This window comes from Lepidochelys kempii, chromosome 7 (assembly GCF_965140265.1).
Source record: "Lepidochelys kempii isolate rLepKem1 chromosome 7, rLepKem1.hap2, whole genome shotgun sequence".
NCBI lineage: Eukaryota > Metazoa > Chordata > Testudines > Cheloniidae > Lepidochelys > Lepidochelys kempii.
In genome coordinates, this window is record NC_133262.1 from 94,581,128 (window position 1) to 94,601,965 (window position 20,838).

At 37.6% G+C, this 20,838-nt stretch overlaps 1 protein-coding gene across 9 annotated transcripts in view; it reads left to right on the plus strand.

The window, feature by feature from the left end:
- Window positions 1-20,838, plus strand: part of IDE (insulin degrading enzyme) — a 183,250-nt gene that overhangs the window by 129,719 nt on the left and 32,693 nt on the right. For 8 of the 9 annotated variants that reach the window (XM_073353900.1, XM_073353894.1, XM_073353898.1 and 5 more), the window contains 5 exons: window positions 2,260-2,362; window positions 3,789-3,911; window positions 6,974-7,056; window positions 14,153-14,297; window positions 19,720-19,830. In XM_073353900.1, the coding sequence (XP_073210001.1) occupies window positions 2,260-2,362; window positions 3,789-3,911; window positions 6,974-7,056; window positions 14,153-14,297; window positions 19,720-19,830 (565 nt within the window). Of the gene's footprint in view, window positions 1-2,259; window positions 2,363-3,788; window positions 3,912-6,973; window positions 7,057-14,152; window positions 14,298-14,864; window positions 15,010-19,719; window positions 19,831-20,838 lie in introns of all 9 variants that reach the window. The other variant, XM_073353892.1, reaches the window with a different exon arrangement.

The window sequence follows — 20,838 nt, forward strand, 5'->3', positions numbered from 1 at the left end:
TTGGCACATGAAATTGCAAGCTCATTAGCAAGAATTTTTAATGAATCTGTAAACTCAGGGGTTGTACCGGATGATTGGAGAATTGCTAACATAGTTCCTATTTTTAAGAAAAGAAAAAAAAAGTAATCCGGGTAACTACAGGCCTGTTAGTTTGACATCTGTAGTATGCAAGGTCTTGGAAAAAATTTTGAAGGAGAAAGTAGAGATTGAGGTCAATGGTAAATGGGACAAAATACAACATGGTTTTACAAAGGTACATCATGCCAAACCAACCTGATCTCCTTCTTTGAGAAAGTAACAGATTTTTTAGACAAAGGAAATGCAGTGGATCTAATTTACCTTGATTTCAGTAAGGCGTTTGATACCGTGCCACATGGGGAATTATTAGTTAAATTGGAAAAGATGGGGATCAATATGAAAATTGAAAGGTGGATAAGGAATTGGTTAACAGGGAGACTACAGCAGGTCCTACTGAAAGGTGAACTGTCAGGCTTGAGGGAGGTTACCAGTGGAGTTCCTCAAGGATCAGTTTTGGGACCAATCTTATTTAATCTTTTTATTACTGACTTCGGCACAGAAAATGGGAGTGTGCTAATAAAGTTTGCGGATGATACAAAGCTGGGAGGTATTGTCAATTTAGAGAGAGACCGGGATATCATACAGGAAGATTTGGATGACCTTGTAAACTGGATTAATAGTAATAGGATGAAATTTAATAGTGAGAAGTGTAAGGTTATGCATTTAGGGATTAATAACAAAAATTTTAGTTATAAGCTGGGGACACATCAATTAGAAGTAACGGAGGAGGAGAAGGACCTTGGAGTATTGGTTGATCATAGGATGACTATGAGCCGCCAATGGGATCTGGCCATGAAAAAAGCTAATGCGGTCTTGGGATGCATCAGGAGAGATATTTCCAGTAGAGATAAGGAGGTTTTAGTACCGTTATTCAAGGCACTGGTGAGACCTCATCTGGAATATTGGGTGCAGTTCTGGTCTCCCATGTTTAAGAAGGATGAATTCAAACGGGAACAGGTACAGAGAAGGGCTACTAGGATGATCCGAGGAATGGAAAACCTGTCTTATGAAAGGAGACTCAAGGAGCTTGGCTTTTTTAACCTAACCAAAAGAACGTTGAGGGGAGATATGATTGCTATCTATAAATATATCAGAGAGATAAATAGCGGAGAGGGAGAGGAATTATTTAAGCTCAGTACCAATGTGGACAAAAGAACAAATGGATATAAACTGGTCATTGGGAAGTTTAGACTTGAAATTAGATGAAGGTTTCTAACAATCAGAGGAGTGAAGTTTTGGAATAGCCTTCCAAGGGAAGCAGTGGGGGCAAAAGACCTATCTGGCTTTAAGATTAGACTCGATAAGTTTATGGAGGAGATGATATGATGGGATAATATGATTTTGGCAATTAATTGATCTTTAAATATTCATGGTAAATAGGCCCAATGGCCTGTGATGGGATGTTAGATGGGGTGGAATCTGAGTTACTACAGAAAATTCTTTCCTGGGTATCTGGCTGGTGAATCTTGCTCATATACTCAAGGTTCAGCTGATGGCCATATTTGGGGTCAGGAAGGAATTTTCCTCCAGGGCAGATTGGAAGAGGCCCTGGAGGTTTTTCACCTTCCTCTGTAGCATGGGGCACGGGTCACTTGCTGGAGGATTCTCTGCTCCTTGAAGTCTTTAAACCACAATTTGAGGACTTCAATAGCTCAGACATAGGTGAGAAGTTTTTCACAGGAGTGGGTGGGTGAGATTCTGTGGCCTGCATTGTGCAGGAGGTCGGACTAGATGATCATAATGGTCCCTTCTGACCTTAAAACAATGATTCATAGATATTAAAACTGCTCAATACAAATCGTAAATCAAGGATGGAGAATCCAAGAAATCAGAAATTGCATGCAAGTTTGCACACAACCCCAACCTGTAGAGCATCATTTACTGTGAAGAACAAAATTATTGTGGCTGAACAAGTACAAATCGAAAGTTATGATTAAGGGCTTATGATTGTGTGTTAAATTTGGATACTGCATACTGTTGGCCTAAATATTCCTGCAGTTACATTTGGAGATGGTATTCTTCAGTTACAGGCACTATGCATCTTAAACAGCTTCTAAATTCCATGCTGGAGATGGCTGCATTTTAGTGGTGAATGAAATGATCTCTCATGTTACTTTGTATATTTGTTGGTAAAGTACTTTGGTACCTAAGTGTGTTTGATTTTTGTCTGTGTGTTTTTAGGGTTGCAATAGTTTCTAAATCTTTTGAAGGAAAAACTGATCGAACGGAAGAATGGTATGGAACACATTACAAGCAAGAAGCAATTTCTGATGAAGTCATCAAGGCATGTTAAAAACAATTACTAGATTTCCATTTCTGAAATAAAATTTTTGCATGTAGATGTAATTTCCCTATTTGTGGAAAGGAGAATTTGCACTTACAACTGCCATTAGCAATGATATTTCAGTCTGTTCTGCAGCAGTGGAGATTAGACCCTCATTTAAAAGTGTTTCAAGACTTTTCATTGCATGCTACAAAATAGTACGGTGAGGTACTTTAAGATAGCTATACGTCAAATCAATGGGTCTTCGCAGATTTTCTTAGGAAGACCTCCATAATATGCAATACTTACGTAAAAAATAAGTTACAAAAAACTTGTGGCTTATTCATCTGATTCTGGATCCTTGAAGTCAATGGTAAAACTCCTACTGACTTTTGACTGGCTCTCTGTATGAATTTTTGTCTGAAATCCTAGCCCTATTGAAGACCATAGTAGTTTTGCAATTGACTTCAATAGGACCTGGATTTTTCACCCCTTATTTTTAACAACCTGGGTGATTTTAATTGTTTTCAATGCCAAAAACTATTGATCAACAACATTTTGTTTGCAAAGATAGTTTTAGTTAGACGAGAGAAGGATTTCTGAACTGGCTATAAACTCATTTTCTTTCTTCTGTAAAAACAGATGATCCAACATAAAATGACAATTTTGTTTTTCCACAAAGGAGTGAATTTTTAAAATTATATAATCACATTTAAGCCAAAAGTAACTTTTTTATGAACTATACTTGTCCTGAAAGAGGAGTTTATAATGGAAATACCAACACAGCTTTAACTATGGTTCTAAGGCTGATTCAAAATATGCTTGTTTTTTCAAGTTTATAGAATGAATATATCATGCAAAATTTAGTGGACTTCTGTAAACGAAAACCTCAGGAAAAAGGAGGGAAGTGGGAAACATCCCTCCTCAGATAAAATTATCTACTCACTTAAAAATGAGTTGGCCTTGCAGTATGCCTGAAAGGCATACTCAGGCTCTGTCAGACCACACATCCTAATCTGCTCTTAACAGAAATAGTAGAGAAACTCCTCACCATATTCAACATATTTAATTGAACAAGTAGAACCCAAACTGGAAGAATTTCTGTATATACATTTAATGTGGTACTTTTATTGAGCCAAAAACAAGAGGATGCACAGGGCTGAAATGGTGGAATGGAAAAAGATTCCTCACCCCCATATACCTTTTCTAATTATCTTTTACTTTCCCATTTCCCTCGGTCAGATATATCTTACCTATTTGCTGGCCTTCTCCCACCTCCTTCCCCAGTTCAGACATTTTTCTGCTGATCTGTCATCTCCCATCTCTCACTAGTGCATATGTATAGGATACTAGCAAAATTAAGTTTTCTGTTAGAGCTACAGGATTTAAGTATATATCCATCTGCTAGTGAGAAATTTAACTAATAACCATACTGTTATTTATCCAGAAATGGCAAAATGCTGACCTAAATGGGAAGTTCAAGCTTCCAATGAAGAATGAGTTTATTCCTACTAACTTTGAAATTTTGCCACTAGAAAAGGATGCACCACAGTACCCTGCTCTTATCAAGGTAAGGATATGTATTACTTACATCAAATGGAAGTTCTGTCAGCCAGCTAGCTTGCTGGAAGGTTAACCATTGTACCCTGATAAAAGCTTTAAAATAATATAGATTAACCTGTCATATATAGTTTATTCATAAGTACAAAAGTTTGTAAACTGCTTTCTTTAAAACCTCTTAACCGGCAACAAAAAAGCACTAAAATCAGTCAATTTGAGCTGAACTGTGGACTCTGTTTCTTCGGGTTCCCCTGAAAATGGGTCTGCCAATAGCTTGAACCCTTTCTTGGTCCTTTTGAAAGTGTGTGAACCACTGATAGAAATAATATTGAAACTTCTTGATCAGAAGAGTGACTGCCACACAGATTTGATTTTTTTTTTTTTTTTTTTTTTTTTTTGAGCATGTGTTGGTAAGTCAGAAAGTCGGAAAGGTCATTCTGTTGAAGCTGTGCATGAAAAGAGCCTGCGATTGCAAGCAAAGACACCTGTCTGCTCCCTAACTTTCTGGTAGTAGCAAGCAAGGACCCACCCCCCTCGCACTTTCAGCAAAGTTCAACATTTCTGAATACCAGAAAATAATTTCTCAGCTATTCGATCCAAGAAATAGTTTTAATCTTTCAAGAGTGATGAGCTTTGCTTAGTTGGATGTAGGATGAACCTTCTGCAACTCCGTCCTGTTGTTGCTGGATCACAGTATGAACGTAGCTTATCTAGCACACCTGGGAGTTCTCTATGGCAGTGGTTCTCACCAGGGATACATGTGCCTCTGGGGGTAAGTATAGGTCTTCCAGGGGGTACATCAACTCATCTAGATAGTTGCCTAGTTTTACAACAGGCTATATAAAAAGCACTAGTGAAGTCAGTAGAAACTAAAACTTCATACAGACAATGACTTGTTTATACTTCTCTATATACTATTATATGGTAAGTATCACAATGAAATATAAGTAAAATATTTATATTCCAATCAATTTATTTTATATGGTAAAAATGAGAAAGTGAGCAATTTTTCAGTAACTGTGTGCTGTGAGACTTCTGTATTTTTATATCTGATTTTTGTAAGCAAGTAATTTAAGTGAGCTGTAACTTGGGGGTACGCAAGACAAATCAGACTCCTGAAAGGGGTACAGTAGTCTGGAAAGGTTGAGAGCCACTGCTCCAAGGTCTTCTCACCCTTGCTTTTCCAGAGATATTGAAAGCATGTACACTGGCAGGACACCAAATCTAATAGATCTCTTCAGTCTCTAATTTCTCTGACATGCAACCACAGTGGATAATACAGGAAAATAATATTTGTGCATCAATGAGCAGCAGTAAAATATTGTAATCTACATTGATGTCTTTTGAATTTAAAGTTAACATAGGCTTCCAATCAGGAAAGCATATCTATTCAGAACAGCACTTAAACATGTGCTTAAGTTCCAGCTCATTGGGATGTAAGCACATGCGTACATGCTGTCATGAACAGGGATGACTTAAGTCTGAGCTTAAGTGTTTTCCTGAATTGGAGTCGGAGTTGAATAGGGACGTATATCAGGTTCAGTAAACAACACTATATTCTGTTTCAGAAGGCTGTCTTCACAAGAACAAAGGCTAGACACTTTTTTTTAATTAAAGCTTAAATTCTACAAAAACTTGAGAAGCCAGCAGCATATCAAAAGGAACTATTTGGTATGAGCTGTGGTTAGTGCATCACAGCTTTTGAAACTTGATGTGCTTTTTAAGTCTTTGCTTTATTTTTTAAAGCAAAGAAAATCTTGTAAAGCTTCTTGAACTGACACAATGGACACAGTGACTGCCATTTTACTATTCTGTTCCTGCCAGCAGAGAATTTGTGAATTTTGTATAGTAGCAGTAATATTACTAAAATGAGAATTTCTGTTACCATAGAAATAAGTTACACTGCAATGCTGAATTTTTTCATGTAAGTGGGGGGTTGTGTATGGGGAGATGGGGAGTGAAGAACAAGAGTTGCTTTTTACATATAAAAACTATGTGAAAAGTAAATGTACTTTATGTATTAAATTGTATGCACATATAGCATTTGTGGTAGCGGCAAAGATGATTTTCTATGTTTATAAATTAAAGAGCCATGCAATAAAATATATTTGTGTATCTTTGATGGCCCCACTTGCACTCTGCTCACTAGTCCATCTCGTTCTTGGACAACTGGCATTCCAAACCTATGAGCAGCGACAAACAGATGTTTAAAAAATGCCCTAAAAAAATCAGCTTGTCATAACGTTACCTCTTTCACCGTATATAGAAATTTAAAAAAAAAAAAGGTGGGGAGAGAAATGATAGCTAGGGTTAAAATATGAAGATTGTCTGTTTTGTGTCATTTTGTTTGCCGTTCTTTTGGATTTTTTTTTTCCTCCACTGAGAATTTTAAAATAAAACTTTAGAGGACTGTCTTTGTTTAATCACTGTATTTTCCTATTTATAAATGGATGGATATTTTTGTTTTCAGGATTGTTATAACACAGTGTAATATACATTCATAAATTTTATTTCAAGACTGTTGATTAAGAAATAATATACTGAGCCTGAAGTATGGGGGTGAGATTGTCTGCAGCCCCCGTGCTGAGGGTGGAGGGAACGGGACAGCTATGGTGACTTTGTCGTCTTTGTGTCCTCCTGATCCTCAGCTGCTCTCTGGAGTGAGTTACAGGAGCCTCCCTAGGCTGACCTATTAGCCACATACTACCCATAATCTCCACAGTTTTGCATGATTCAGCCCTGCCCTGGCACATCCCTATCCTAGAGCTTGCAGTTTCTCATATGGCAGCTTTCTGGCTGTCTTCCACAGTTCCTGCACCAGGGGAATTCTCCCCGAGCTGGGCATGGATTTTTTAGGGCTCCTTTACACCACTCTGGCCCTTTTATCTGGTGTAAACAAGCCACAGTGAGGTGAGAATCTCACTCCAAAGGTGGATGGTTGTGTACACCAGTCATGTATATGTGTATTTAAGGAAAAAATGTAAACTAAGTGTAGAAGTGATAAAATGCAGTTTGTAAAACAGCATAATATAAAATCTTATGTTAAAAACGTGTTTTTTTTTCTTGACACAGGACACTGCTATGAGCAAACTATGGTTCAAGCAAGATGATAAATTCTTCTTGCCAAAAGCTTGTCTCAACTTTGAGTTTTTCAGGTATGCAGTATATTAAGTATATCACACTAATTGAACTCCCAAAAGTTTCTTACCGTTTACAGGAAATCTGCATTTAAGTTGCAAAAACTCTTCAAAATGATCTAGGTTACTGGTTTATTCTGATTTGGTAATATTAGACAATAAAACACATCAGGAAACTTCATATTATGCAATAATTGAAGAAAGAAGCAGTTGGGTGTGTTCAGATAAATATTTATGAGAAGCTGGTAATAACATTAAATATTTAATCCAGTCTCAAAACAACATATCTTAATCCCTTATTTACTATATCTGAAACACATCTGACAACAGCTACTACTTATTCAATTTGCTGTTTCAAAGATGTTATATTTTAAATTATGAAGGTAATGCTTTACATATTAAATATGCTGATGTGGTTTTATACACTTTTTTATATAACCACAAATCAGAGGTGTTTTTTTTAGTTTCTGTAATGCATATATAGGTAAGATTTAAATATTATTCAAAGTTTTATTTTTATGACTGTTATCAAGTCACTTTTTGAGTTTGGGGGAAACATCTTTGATATCAACAGGTATGGGGATCTCAGATGAAGATACATGACATCACATTGGCAGTATAAACAGTAAAGTTAAATCAGGTCTTGTATTTTCTTCATGGGGAATTGTACCATTTAAAAAAATTGGCCAAGGCAAGATATTTACTTCCAGTTGGAATTCTCTGATAATAGTTCTGGGAATGAGGAAACCTGTCTATCTTCTTAGTGCTGTGGATCTTTCTTTTGGAACAGTCATTTTCAGCTCTTGGTTTTGAAGCGGTATTGACTGTTGAATGTCATGTGACGTTGATTCCCATGCTGGGGCCAGAGAGCGTCTAAATTATTTCACAAAAAGAAAAGGAGTACGTGTGGCACGTTCGAGACTAACAAATATATTTTGTTAGTCTCTAAGGTGCCACACGTACTCCTTTCCTTTTTCTGGATACAGACTGACACGGCTGCTACTCTGAAACCTAAATTATTTCAGAACCTTTCTTTGTTTTTCTTGGTGGATCAAAGATTAGAGTATGAGATGTTATGGTCGCTCATGGGTGCACTGAATGTTTGTCTTGAATCTCCATTAGGAGTGTGGTGTAGGCAGACCTTTTGGAGGTTCTTCAGTATCCTAACAAACATCCAGCATAAAAAAATTGCCATCCATATAATATAATGAAATCAATGGATCATCACATAGAGCAATTCTAAGGAAATAGTCTGTTGCACACACAACAGTGAAAGACAGTAAGAGGTCATGCTCCTGTCATCAGAAAATAGCAAATAATATGTATAGAGGGCCTTGTGATAGTTACCTTCCAAGTTCAGGCATATTGTATAAGCGCATGGGAGTGAAGGTTGAAAAAACTGTAGTACTTGCCTGTAACTCTTACCTTCTGAAGATACTTTGAATGTCAACAGTTATCAACCCACCCTGTCTGAGGAAACTTACTTCCTTTTCTAAATATTTAGGTGCAATAGATTACCAGTCTGTATCATACTTGGCTGTCTGACAAGGTCAGGTTTCACTTACTACAAAGTTCTAAGCCATTAGAATGCTTGCTAGTATGGGGGCCACTAGCCTGGCCAGACACTGCTTTTCTCTCCCCTTCCCTTTTGAAGCTACAGGATAAGCACTGAAAGTAAAAAACAGAGCAAACTAATTCATATGTATGTCTAAGAAAATGGTGGGAGGATAAAATGGTAATCTTCTTATAAAAACAAGAATTAAAGGTAAGTAACTTTCCTCCTCCTCTTTCCCCATTTCTACCTGCTGAAATAGATTCTCACTGCAATATGCACATCCAAAACGGGGCACTTTGGGATGCACAGAGGCAGTTTTTATCTTCTACAGGTTTATGAAAGGCCGCAAAATAGCTTCCAAATGAACTGTGAGAGATGCCATTTGCAACCCAGTGTATGACAAATGAAAAAAGTAATAAAACAGTTCTAATGTAGAGCAAGTGAAGGGATTCACTTGGACATATTCACAACAAACTGTGAACCTTTTGCCAGTTGAATTCATAGACTCTCCTGGTATGTTCTTTCTGAACAACTAGAAGTACTTGAAATACTCTATTTAAAATGCTAGAATGATCCACCATCCTCCTTGAGGAGCAGTGATCAGAGGCGAGGAGCCAGAGATGGGATCAAGAGGGTGTCCTGATTTTATATGATCAATTCTGAGGAGACGTGGCTTGGTGAGATTGACAACCATCATCTCCAACAGAAGTGGAAACCAGTTTTGTCTCTGTTAATATTTGACAGTGAACATTTGTGTCTCTTGAGCTTGGCCAGTACTGCTGTCACAAGAAGTAATATGGGACATAATCTTTCTCCATGGGAAGATGAAAGCATCCATGGGTTTTCCGGTCTTTGTTCTTTCTCTTGAGCAGAATACTGACATTTTTGTGATCAGAGGTGTGGTGAAGAGGCTTACCTCAGAAGTCTGCTTTCCTTGCAAAAGATTTGAGCCACCATGACCTGTTCCAGAATGAGTTTACTTTGAATCAGTGCAGTTCAGTGGAACCTATTGAAAAATACAATCTCTCTCATTACATCAGAGGGCTATACCCCAAAAAAGTTGTCTGGAGTATAGCCTTTGATCCTTTAGGATGATTTCTACTGCCTGCAGCTCTGAGCAGCCAGGATCCCTGGAGTCCTTTCTGGCTGAATGATGCTAACAGCACCTGTTGTGTTGATGAAATTAAAACTAAGAAAATGAGGATAGTCAATCATTGCTTCTCATCCCCAAAATTTTCGGCATGGATCAAGGATATGGAACTCTATGAAGCTTCTATGGATGGGAGATTCTGGAAACCCTGGGGCGCAGGCATCATGTGAAATTTGTATTAAAGGCTTCTGGATACAGGCCTTGTCAGATACTCTATAGGCTGTTAAATAGCCTTGGGTGTTGTCTAGACTATGATTCAGGAATTTTGACAATCTGTCATTTTTTAAAAAGAGAAGTAAAATAATGGTTTAATAAGGAAGTTTTCCAACCTTTTGTTTAAGGTGGTTGTAGAGTCCTCCACAGTGGCAGGGAAACCAGGAGGCCTACATTTTAGATTTCCCAAGGTTTAGGCAGATGGCTATTAAAATTCGGTGCTGCTCCCCCCCCCCCCCCCCCATGGGCATAGTCTGCATTCCTATTTTGGAATTTTGTTTATTTGGAAACTTATATTGGCACGCATCACTGAGCAACAGAGTGCTTTACATTTATAAAAATAATTAATTGTAAAATAGCCAAATGCATCACTGGCCTTGAAGCTAAAATGGTAGCAACTGTCTGCTTCATTTTACTGGAGGAAGGGGTTTGAGGAGGAAACTAGGCTGGGACTTTCAAAGAAGCTTAAGGGCATTAAGTGACTACTTCCTGTTGACTTTCAGCAGAAGTTGAGTGTCTGACTCAATTAGGCTTCTTTGAAAATCCCAGTGCTGATCCCCAGTCCTCTTATTAAACTCAGCCCAAAAGCTTTCAAAGGCCTGAACAGATAAGTCTTATACTGGTGGCCTAATGTGTGGTAAAGCTTAGCACTGGCAGACCACTGGAGAGAGCAGGTTCAAAAGGCCTGGGTCCTTCACTGAGAATTCAGTACCATCAATGGAAAGACAGAAGCAGGAAGGGGAGTTCTCTTTGATCTCACAACATTTACACTTTGTATATCATTGCCAGCACCTTGAATTTCATGTATAGAGTACTGGTGTTTGTGTTTAGTGGGCCTTGCCTCACTCTGTTGTGCACTGGCTGAAGTTTCTGGGTATTTTTGTAAGCATAGGCCTTAATAATGTGTTTTTAAAATAATCCAGTCTGCAGGTTATAAAAGTGTGAATCTCTGTGGCTAGGTCAGCATCACAAAGGAACTGTTAAGTTTTCCAGGCTAACCATACATGGAAATAAGGCACTGTTTGCAAAAGTTGTCACTTGAGGAGCAGCAGTGGCTTCAATAGGAACCCCTAGATTGTGAAATGTACTGGCAAAGATTGGACATATACCCCCAAAAGAAGGTGTATACCCCACTTTTGCCATTTCCCAAAGCCACTTCTTTCTGTCTACCAGCATCCTTTCTAATTTATCTGGATTGAGCATAAACCACTTTTCTCCCATCTACTTCCGTCTCTATCAAGTACTAGAAAAGAAACAGTTATACCTTGGTTTGATCCACCCCCACCCCAAATTAAAAAAAAAATGTAGTTCTCTGTGGCATAATGTATCTATGAAAGTACAGGTCAGAATGGCTCACTACTGCCCTTAGCAGTTAACCTGTCTGTTTAATATGTATTGTGACAAAGTTCCTCCTCTGCCTTGGTGGATCATGCGCTTAATGGCAGATTTGCTTGCCTCAGAGATTCCCGTCAGCCCTTAGTTTTGGCCACTTTTGCTAATGGCTCAAACCTACCGTCCATTCAGCTAACCTCATCACTGGCTAGCATGGGGGAAACGGAGAACAATCCCTGCAGTTTCTATGTCCCACCTAGTGGGTCGGGAACAGGCCAGATCCCTTTCCAATTTAGACCTTTCCTTCTGGTGTTTCTCACAGACCAGGTCAACCCCTCCTGTATCCGATCGGGAGTTGGGGCGATGTGGGGAACCCGGGCCCACCTTCTACACCGGGTTCCAGCCCAGGACCACGTGGATAGTAGCTGTCTACAATGTATCAGCTGCGTGACAGCCACAACTCCCTGGGCTACTTCCCCATGGCCTTCCTCCAGCACCTTCTTTATCCTCACTGCAGAATCTTCCTCCTGAAGCCTGATCACCCTTGAACTCTTCAGTCCTCCTGCAGCACGCCTCTCACTCCCTGCTCCTTGCGTACTCCCCTACTAACTGATGGGAGGTTCTTTTTAAACCAGGTGTCCTGATTAGCCTGCCTGCCATAATTGATTCTCAAAAGTTCTTAATTGGCTCCAGGTGTCTTGATTAGCTTACCTGTCTTAATTGGTTCTAGCAGGTTCCTGATTGCTCTAGGGCAGCCCCTGCTGTGGTCACTCAGGGAACAAAAAACTATTCATCCAGTTGGCCACTATATTTGCCTTCTACCAGACTCCTACACTCAACTGGTCTGGGACTGTCACAGTATTTTATAAGAGATTGGGGTCCTGCTTAATACACAAGAGAAGAACAACAAATATTCATTGCCACATTTTGGGATCTAAGAGGAGAAACAAACCTTATAAGAAGAGCCTTTCCATCTCTGCCAATAAGGCTCCATAGGCAAGTAAGAAGCCTTGTGGTTAATGCTATTGAATGACTGCTGATAGAGCTTAAAAATCAGCAAGGACACTATCTGTGTCACTGCTAGGAGGAAGTCAACAACCATGCACAAAAATATCGGATTGGTACTAAACTCATGTCTGAAACCAGTCTGGTAAGAGCAGGACGTCATCCGTGAGATCAAGATGTGACTGAGTTGCTCCAGCAACACTTTCTCAACAATCTTGTTTAAAAATGCTAGATTAGAAATTAGCACTAGCTGGTGAGGTTGGTAGCCTCTAAAAAAAGCCTCTTAAGCAATGCCCTTACTATCACCATTTTAAGGATGGCTTACATTCTGTTTTCACAAAGTGAATTAACAGTCCTAGTTCTAAAAGTCCCTGTTGGTCTTCACCAGCCAGATGAATAGCAAGAGTTATAGTTGCTATAGATACTGAAAAAAGCCCATAATAACAAGTCTTGGTTCTGGTGTCACACCTGAGAAGAATGCAGTCCTTTTGGGGGGTAACGTATGCTTCTAAATGGTTGGCTGGTATATTACCTTGATTTCAGTATTTTATCCTGGGAGATGCATAAGTGGACATATTCAAATTAATCAGTTGTTGGGATGTTCCTTATATAGATAGAGGGAAATGCAAATAACAGCCCCATCCTACCTTGACTCATTCTAGGCTCATGGTAAGTATTCAGAAAAGGGCCAGCCAAAACAGAGTCTGTAGCGTTGTAGTGGGTTGGCAACTTTCACTGAGTTGGAAATCAGACTCTGAAAGGCCACTCAATTTCTGTAACAGAAAATATCCTTTTAGTTCCTCTTATCATCCCATTCCCTAACTTTAGGGGGTTGGGAGAGAGACAGAGATCCAGGTTTTGCCAAAAAAATTTAGGAACTTTATTTTAAAAAACATTTGCAGTTCATCTTTAAGCTTTGCCACAAATGTTTGTTGGAAATGGGACTTTTCTTCATGTATATGGTGAACACTAATATGTATTTGGTAATCAATACTTTAACAAGGAATTACTGTATTTCATGTACTGCTTATTATGTCTGTGACATTTTTATTATAAATTTATGTACATACACATGCATATAATGCTAGTAAAATAAATACCTGACCAAAGTAGGAATACATTATTACCAGTATTGACTTAGCTTGTGGCACTCTAATAAATACCAATATTTAACAGATCTCAATATTGTTGAAACATGGCTTGAGTCTTTGAGTTGCCTTTCTCTTTTAAGAGATGTATGTAGCTACTGTATAAGGTTAGATAGTACTAACATAACACGAACTTGTACAGTTCTTTTCATTAAAAAGACACCGTTTATCTCATACAGTTACTATACCATGGAATGGGAGATGCTGCAGTTATTTCCTGCTCTGAGTATAGGAAATCCTGCAGTGCCTTGCATACAATGGTTTGATAACTGTTCATGTTTTATAAATAGCAATTATTGTATTTTCTGATAGCATGAAAGCATTAATCTGCTTAACATTTAGAAATTGGATTAATCTTAATTATTTATGTTTAATACTTAAGGTTCATTTAACTTAATTATGCACTTGATGAGCTCTGACTTCAGAAGCAGAGTTAATATTGCATGGCATGATTTACCAGTTTAAAAAGAACATGAATTTAAATTAAAGTCCTGATTTTATATTTATAGTGAGGCAACACTGAAACCATAAGAAAAATCAACTGTTATTTTTGCTTATCTGTGTGTTTTATTTTGAAATAGTAATGCTTCAGAAGGGGACCCAACAGCATAGTATTTAAATATTAAATTTTTTTTTAGCTCAAATTTAAATGGCCAAAAAGAACTGGGAAATAATTAAACTGGATATTTTACTTTCAACGTTTTCTTCCAGCCCATTTGCTTACGTGGATCCCTTGCATTGTAACATGGCCTATTTGTACCTTGAACTACTCAAAGACTCCCTCAACGAGTATGCATATGCAGCAGAACTAGCTGGCTTGAACTATGACCTCCAAAATACCATCTATGGGATGTATGTAAGTACCCAAATCAAGGAAAATCTGAGAGCCTTAAATCTACTTCCACTCATCAAGATTTTTATATTGATTTGATGGAAGCATTCTTATTTAAAAAGTGGCTTTTTTTCCATTGATGGTCTATGGTGTTTTTTTTAACTCCTTTTTAAATCTTGATAGCTAATCATACTTTCTCATAATTTGAATGTTAAGTTGAATCTTGTTCTAAGTCTTCAACAATATTTCCATTTATACTCAGCAAATTTACTCCTTTCTTTTACACCATTCATCAGATTAGCTAGCTGTAAGATTTGCTCCTCTTCCAAAAAAGAAAAAAAAAAGTCATTCTGTTCCTAATTCTGAGTTTCGATTTAGTTTCATTCTATGTCAGATGTCTATTGTAAGACTTTCTGACAAAGAAAAAAAATCTTCACATTGCTGCTAAATAAGTGGTTCACTTCAACTTTCATTTCTAAGAGATACTAATAATGAGGCTGCATATACATACTCTTCAGTCATGTTTCTTCATCCATTACTGTGTCATTGCTTGAGGTATCAAAGCATTTCTTTTGTTTTTCTTTTTGTTAGTCGCTACATTTATGCTGATCCTCTCCATTGCAACATGACATACCTGTTTATCAGGTTATTGAAGGATGATTTAAAAGAGTATACATATGCAGCACGCCTCTCAGGTTTGATCTATGGCATTGCATCAGGATTGAATGCAATTCTTGTAAGTAAGAAAAAAACACAGGAAGAAGTGAAGACAGCTTGAGAGTTAAGTTGAGCTTGGGGAAAACATTGACTTCTGCATTTCTAAACAAGATGGTTAATGATTTTTCCTTGCATCTATCTCATGACTGGGAAAAAAAGTTTAATCATCAGTGAATGATTTGGTTAATTAGTGAATGTGTGCACGCTGCAACTGTGTGCGTTCTAATTCACATTTTTTACCTGCTTACACAGTAACCCTGGAAGTGTAATGGTGTGTTTGTATATAAAATGGATTAATTCTGAACTTTCAAAATAAAAAGCATTTTGTGTTGTATGAATATTAACCCTGTAGATTTCCTATATACTTAGTTCCTCTAATTCTTCAGCAGTGAGTTATGAATCCATTTGTGCATGTTTGTATCAGACTAATACATCTTTGTGAATTTCCTTTGGAGTTGATTTTTGTCAACTATTTTAAAATCCAAAACTATGGCAATTTTTGTTTAATAAATATTGATCTTACGATGAATTGTTACTTATTTAGGCTTTCCTAAGATATTTCTAATAAGTTATCAAAACCTAGCTTGCAATTGTGTTAAAGGCCTTTTATTAACAATCTTTATGTAACACACCAACACCATCACATTCCTACAGAACACAGCGCTACTTCAAAGAAGAGCTAAGTGGAGAGAGTGTGCTATATATTGCCTTTGAATTTTCTGTGCTCAAAAGCTTGCAACATCTTTGTCGTAGGGACTTTTTTTAACTCCACAAAATCCTGTTTCCAGTGGTTCCGCATAATTGGCTGAAAACGTATACATATTTTTATTCTGAAAGCTTGCTGACATTTTCAAATTCAGTGGTCAGAGTTAATTCTAAACAAAATTATGCTCATTTACTGTCAGATTTTTAGTCTTTTATTAGCAGCTAAATTAGTTCATATTTTGGAAACTTAATTTTAAAATTATGTGAGGATTTCAGCTTCATGCTGTAAAGTGATATTACTCTGAATTGGTATCTGGAACCCTTAGTCTATATATCAATATATTTTTTTACAGTGTAGAAGAAGATCTGTGATAGGTATTCTGCAATTCTGTCGTACATGCTGTACATTAAGATGTCAACACTATAAAAGCATGCCTAAAGAAAGAAGAATGTTCTACTAAAACTCTAGTGTTACATATGATATATGTACATTTCTAAAACACACATTATTGTAGTATCTGAGTGTTCAAATTGTTTATGATCAACTCAAGCATATTATTTTATTATGACTATATATATATATATATATATATATATATATATATATATATCAACCTTTGTCATAAAATGCATTTTTGATATCTACTTCAAAATCATATGGTAGATTATTCAATGTTTTAATAGTAGTGGAGAAAAAATCCTTTCTACTATAGAGGATGAAATCTTCTATCTGGAGCTTCCAATCATAACTACAGTGTTTTATTCCTTCCTTGAAAAGATTGTCATTGCGTCCTGGAAGATTCATAGGAGGCACAAATGAGAGATAAGGGAATATAGAGGCAAAAACTAATGGACCTCTTAGATGTCTGTATATTAATGCAAGAAGTATGGAGAACAGGAAGAACTAGAAATATTAGTGAATAATCACAGTTATAACATAATTGGCATCACAGAAACTTGGTGGGATAATTCACATGACTGGAATATTGGTATAGAAGGATACAGCTTGTTCAGGAGGGACAGGCAGGGTGAAAAGAGAGAAGGTATTGTCTTGTATATCAACGATATATACACTTGCACTGAGATTGAGATAAAAGTGGGAGGCAGACCTGTTGAAAGTCTCTGAGTAAAGATAAAAGGGGTAAAAAACAAGAGTGATGTCATAGTAGGGGCCTACAATTGACCACTTAACCAGGAAAAAGAGGTAGATGAATTTTTTTTAAACTTTTTTATTACAGAAGTTAGAGAAAGCAACTAAGGGAGAGGCTATTTTAGATTTGATTTTGATAGGGAGGAACTGGTTGAGAATTTGAAGGTGAAAGGCAGTTGAGTGAAAGTGATCATGAAATGATGGAGTTCATGGTAGGAAAGAAGAAAGCGCAATACAGACGATGGACTTCAAGAAGGCAGACTTTTGCAACCCAGAGACTTGGTAGGTAAGATCCCATGGGAAGCAAATCTAAGAGGCAAAAAGAGTTAAGGAGAGTTGGCATTTTTTAAAGAGACACTGTTAAGGGCACAAGAGCAAATTATTCCAATGACTAGGAAAGATAGGAAGTATGATAAGAGAGCAACCTGGCGTAACCAGAAGATCTTCAATGACCTGAAACTCAAAAAGAGTCATACCAAAAGTGGAAAATAAGTCAAATTATGAAAGATGAATATTAAAAAATATATATATAAAAACCCATCAGAAGCTTGTAGGGACAAAATTAGAAACAAAACAAGATTTAACTAGCTATTCGACATAAGGGGTAACAAAAAGCATTTTACAAATACATTAGAAGCAAGACGAAGACCAAGGACAGGGTTGTCCCCTTACTTAATGAAGGTGGAAAGGCAATAAGAGAAAACACAGTGAAGGCTGAAGTGTTAAATGCCTTTTTTCCCCCCCCTCCCAATTTTCACAAAAAAGGTTAGCAGTGATTGGATGAATAACATCACAGTAGGCTCTGAGTCTAAAATAGGAAAGGAAAAAAATATTAAGAATCATTTAGACAATTTAGATGTCTTTAAGTTGGCAGGATCTGGCTAAATACATCCTAGAACACGTAAGGAAATGACCAAAGATCTCTGAGCCATTAGTGATTAACTTTCAGAATTTGTGGCGGATGGGAGAGATTCAGAGGACTGGAAAACGGCAAATATAGTACTTATCTATAAAAAGGGGAATAAGGATAACCCAGGGAATTATAGACCAGTCAGTTTAACTTCAGTACGCAGACGCATAATGGGGCAAATAAACAATCAGTTTGTAAGCACCTAGAAAATAATAAAGTGATCAGTAATAGTCAACGTGGATTTGTCAGCAAATCATGTTAAACCAACATAATATCCTTCTTTGACAGGGTAACAAGCCTTGTGGATGGGGGGGAAGCAGGAGATGTGATATATCTTGACTTTAGTAAGACTTTTGATACTGTCTCCCATGACCTTGCAGCAAGAGAGATTTAGGTTAGACATTTGGAAAAACTGTTTCACCATAAGGTGGTTAAGGACTGGAACAGATTACCTAGGGCAGTGTTTTTCAAAGTTCAGGTACTGGGTCGCGGCATGTAAGGCACTGGGTCGCCGAGCTTAGCACCCAGGGACCCTTGTCACTCTGGTCAGCACCGCCGACCTGGACGTTAAAAGTCCCGTCAGCGGTGCTGCCCAGCTAAGGCAGGCTAGTGCCTACCTGTTCAGACACTGCACTGCGCCCTGGAAGCGGCCAGCAGTGGGTCCCGCTTCTAGGCAGGGTGGGCCACAGGGCTCCATGCGCTGCCCCTGCCCCGAGCATTAGCTCTGCACTCTGCTGGGGAGGGTAGGGGGTGCCTGCGGGTGAGAGCAGCGTGGAGCCCCAGCCCAGAGCCCACTCCCCGAACCCTCACCCCCATCTCCACCCCACAGCCCTCACCCCTGTATCCCAACCCTCTGCTCCAGCCCTGAGCCCCTCCCACACCCTGAGTCCCTCATCCCGAGCTCCATTGGGTCATGGGTATCAACAATTTTCTTCAACTGGGTTCCCAGAAAAAAAAGTTTGAAAACCACTGACCTAGGGAGTTTGTGGAATCTTTATCCTTGGAGATGTTTAAGAATGGGTTAGACAAACACCAGTCAGGGATGGTCTAGAAAATACTTAGTCCTGCCTCAGTTCAGGGGACTAGACTAGATGACCCATCAAGGTCCCTTCCAGTTGTATATTTCTACGATTCTGTGATCATAATGTGTGTCCCCCACTTTGGTTCCTGCAAACAGGACTTAGATCTTGTATTTTTCTTTGTTTGGAACCTTTTCTCATCAGATTCTTCATAGCATGAAATAATTATGTAGCCTTTCTTTGTATTTTATAGATATTCATTTTGTAATTTAGGTGATTAATACCATGTGCATATTACCCCATATGCAGCCTTATCAAGACTTTGTGTAGAGGTACCCATATCTCATAACATTTGAGACTAACACCCTGGGTTTTGTAAGCTAGCATCATACTGAATTTTGTGACTGCAGGTGTCCACACTGACCCATGTCTCCTGATATTATTTACTACCATCCCAGTAAAATATATTTATGGGTCATGAGGGAAATTTAAATATAGAGTTGAAAATAGGTTTCTGGGCTAACATTTGAGGAGAGTAGGAAGCTAGTTTTTATTACTATAATGAGAAGTCCATAGTGGAAAAATATTTTTGAGTACTTCAAACACACTTTACTGACTAGAGCCCGTACTAATAAACAGTTAGTCTATACTCCTACACATTGCTGCTTTATTAAGCTACAGTGAATTTATATTTGTCCTTTGCATGTAAAACCACCAAGACATACAGTATTGTCGTCTTCAATATTACACCAGCTTGTGAGAAAAATTGATTTTAAATTAAAATTAATCAAATATCTGTGGGGGTTTTTTGGGGGTTTTTTTGGTTTTTTCTTTCTAATTGTGATGTCTGAGTTTTAGGCCATTATAAACATGTACAATTTTTTTTTTTTAGAAATTGCTCTTTGACTTTTCAAGTTTAAAGGAACTTATGCACTCTTTCCATAGCTTTCTGTAAAAGGTTATAATGACAAGCAGCATATCTTGTTAAAGAAGATCATTGAAAAAATGACCACCTTTGAGATTGATGAGAAAAGATTTGAAATTATCAAGGAAGCGGTAAGCTCTATGGAAATATAATGTGATTGGGATAATTTGAAACAGAATACATTGACTATGAGTGAAATGTGAACACTTTAATGGCAGTTGAGAGCTAAATCTGCCCAAAAGTATAGGGTGAAATCCTAGCCCACTGAAGTTGATGGGAGTTTTGCTGTTGGCTTCAGTTTGGTCAGAAGTTCACCCACAGTATTTAAATGACAGTTGTACATCTTCAAAAATATTGGCCGTACAGTCTTTATTCAGGCAAAATGTGTGGTAAACTTTTTCTAACTGTTGGATTATGCCTTTCATTTATAAAAGGAGTAGAACAGTGCCTCTCAAACTTTTCCATATTCTGATCCCATTTACAACAAGAAAAAGATTTAGGATTTCAATCTGATCTAGCCATAAAGAAACAGGATAGATAGGAGGGATGGTTGTGACCCCTCTGGACCCAGGGGATCATAACCCATTTCATGGTATAGGATATGCAGTACATGGATATGCAGAATTCCGGAAGTGAAAATTGGCACAAAATTCAGTGATCCATATTTATATACTGCATTTTACAAATTTTTTTTTGAACTTTTGAAATAGGTTACAACTTCTGTTACTTCTGTTAGTCCAATCTAGAAATGTAATTATTTACATTGGAGTTGCATACATGAGAAGAGAGCATTATATCATGTAACAGGAAACTTTTAATTTTAATATTCAAATAGGTGAATATCAAATATAAGGAAGATTTAGTCCAGTATCGGGGTCTATATATCTGTGGCACGTTGAATCTCATTACTGTGGTAAACTGACACACATGGCAGCATAAAACAGATAAAAATTAAGTTTAAAACTAAGGAAAACCCCAAAGAAATTTCTAAATATTTCTATGTATACATTATCTATAATGCATACTTCTTGGGGATTTTCCTTTATGTATTATGAGATATTTTCTCATTTATGTCTCTAGAACTCAGAACTCAGAATTTGCTTTTCATTATTTTGCATATTTTGTGAGTATGTACAATT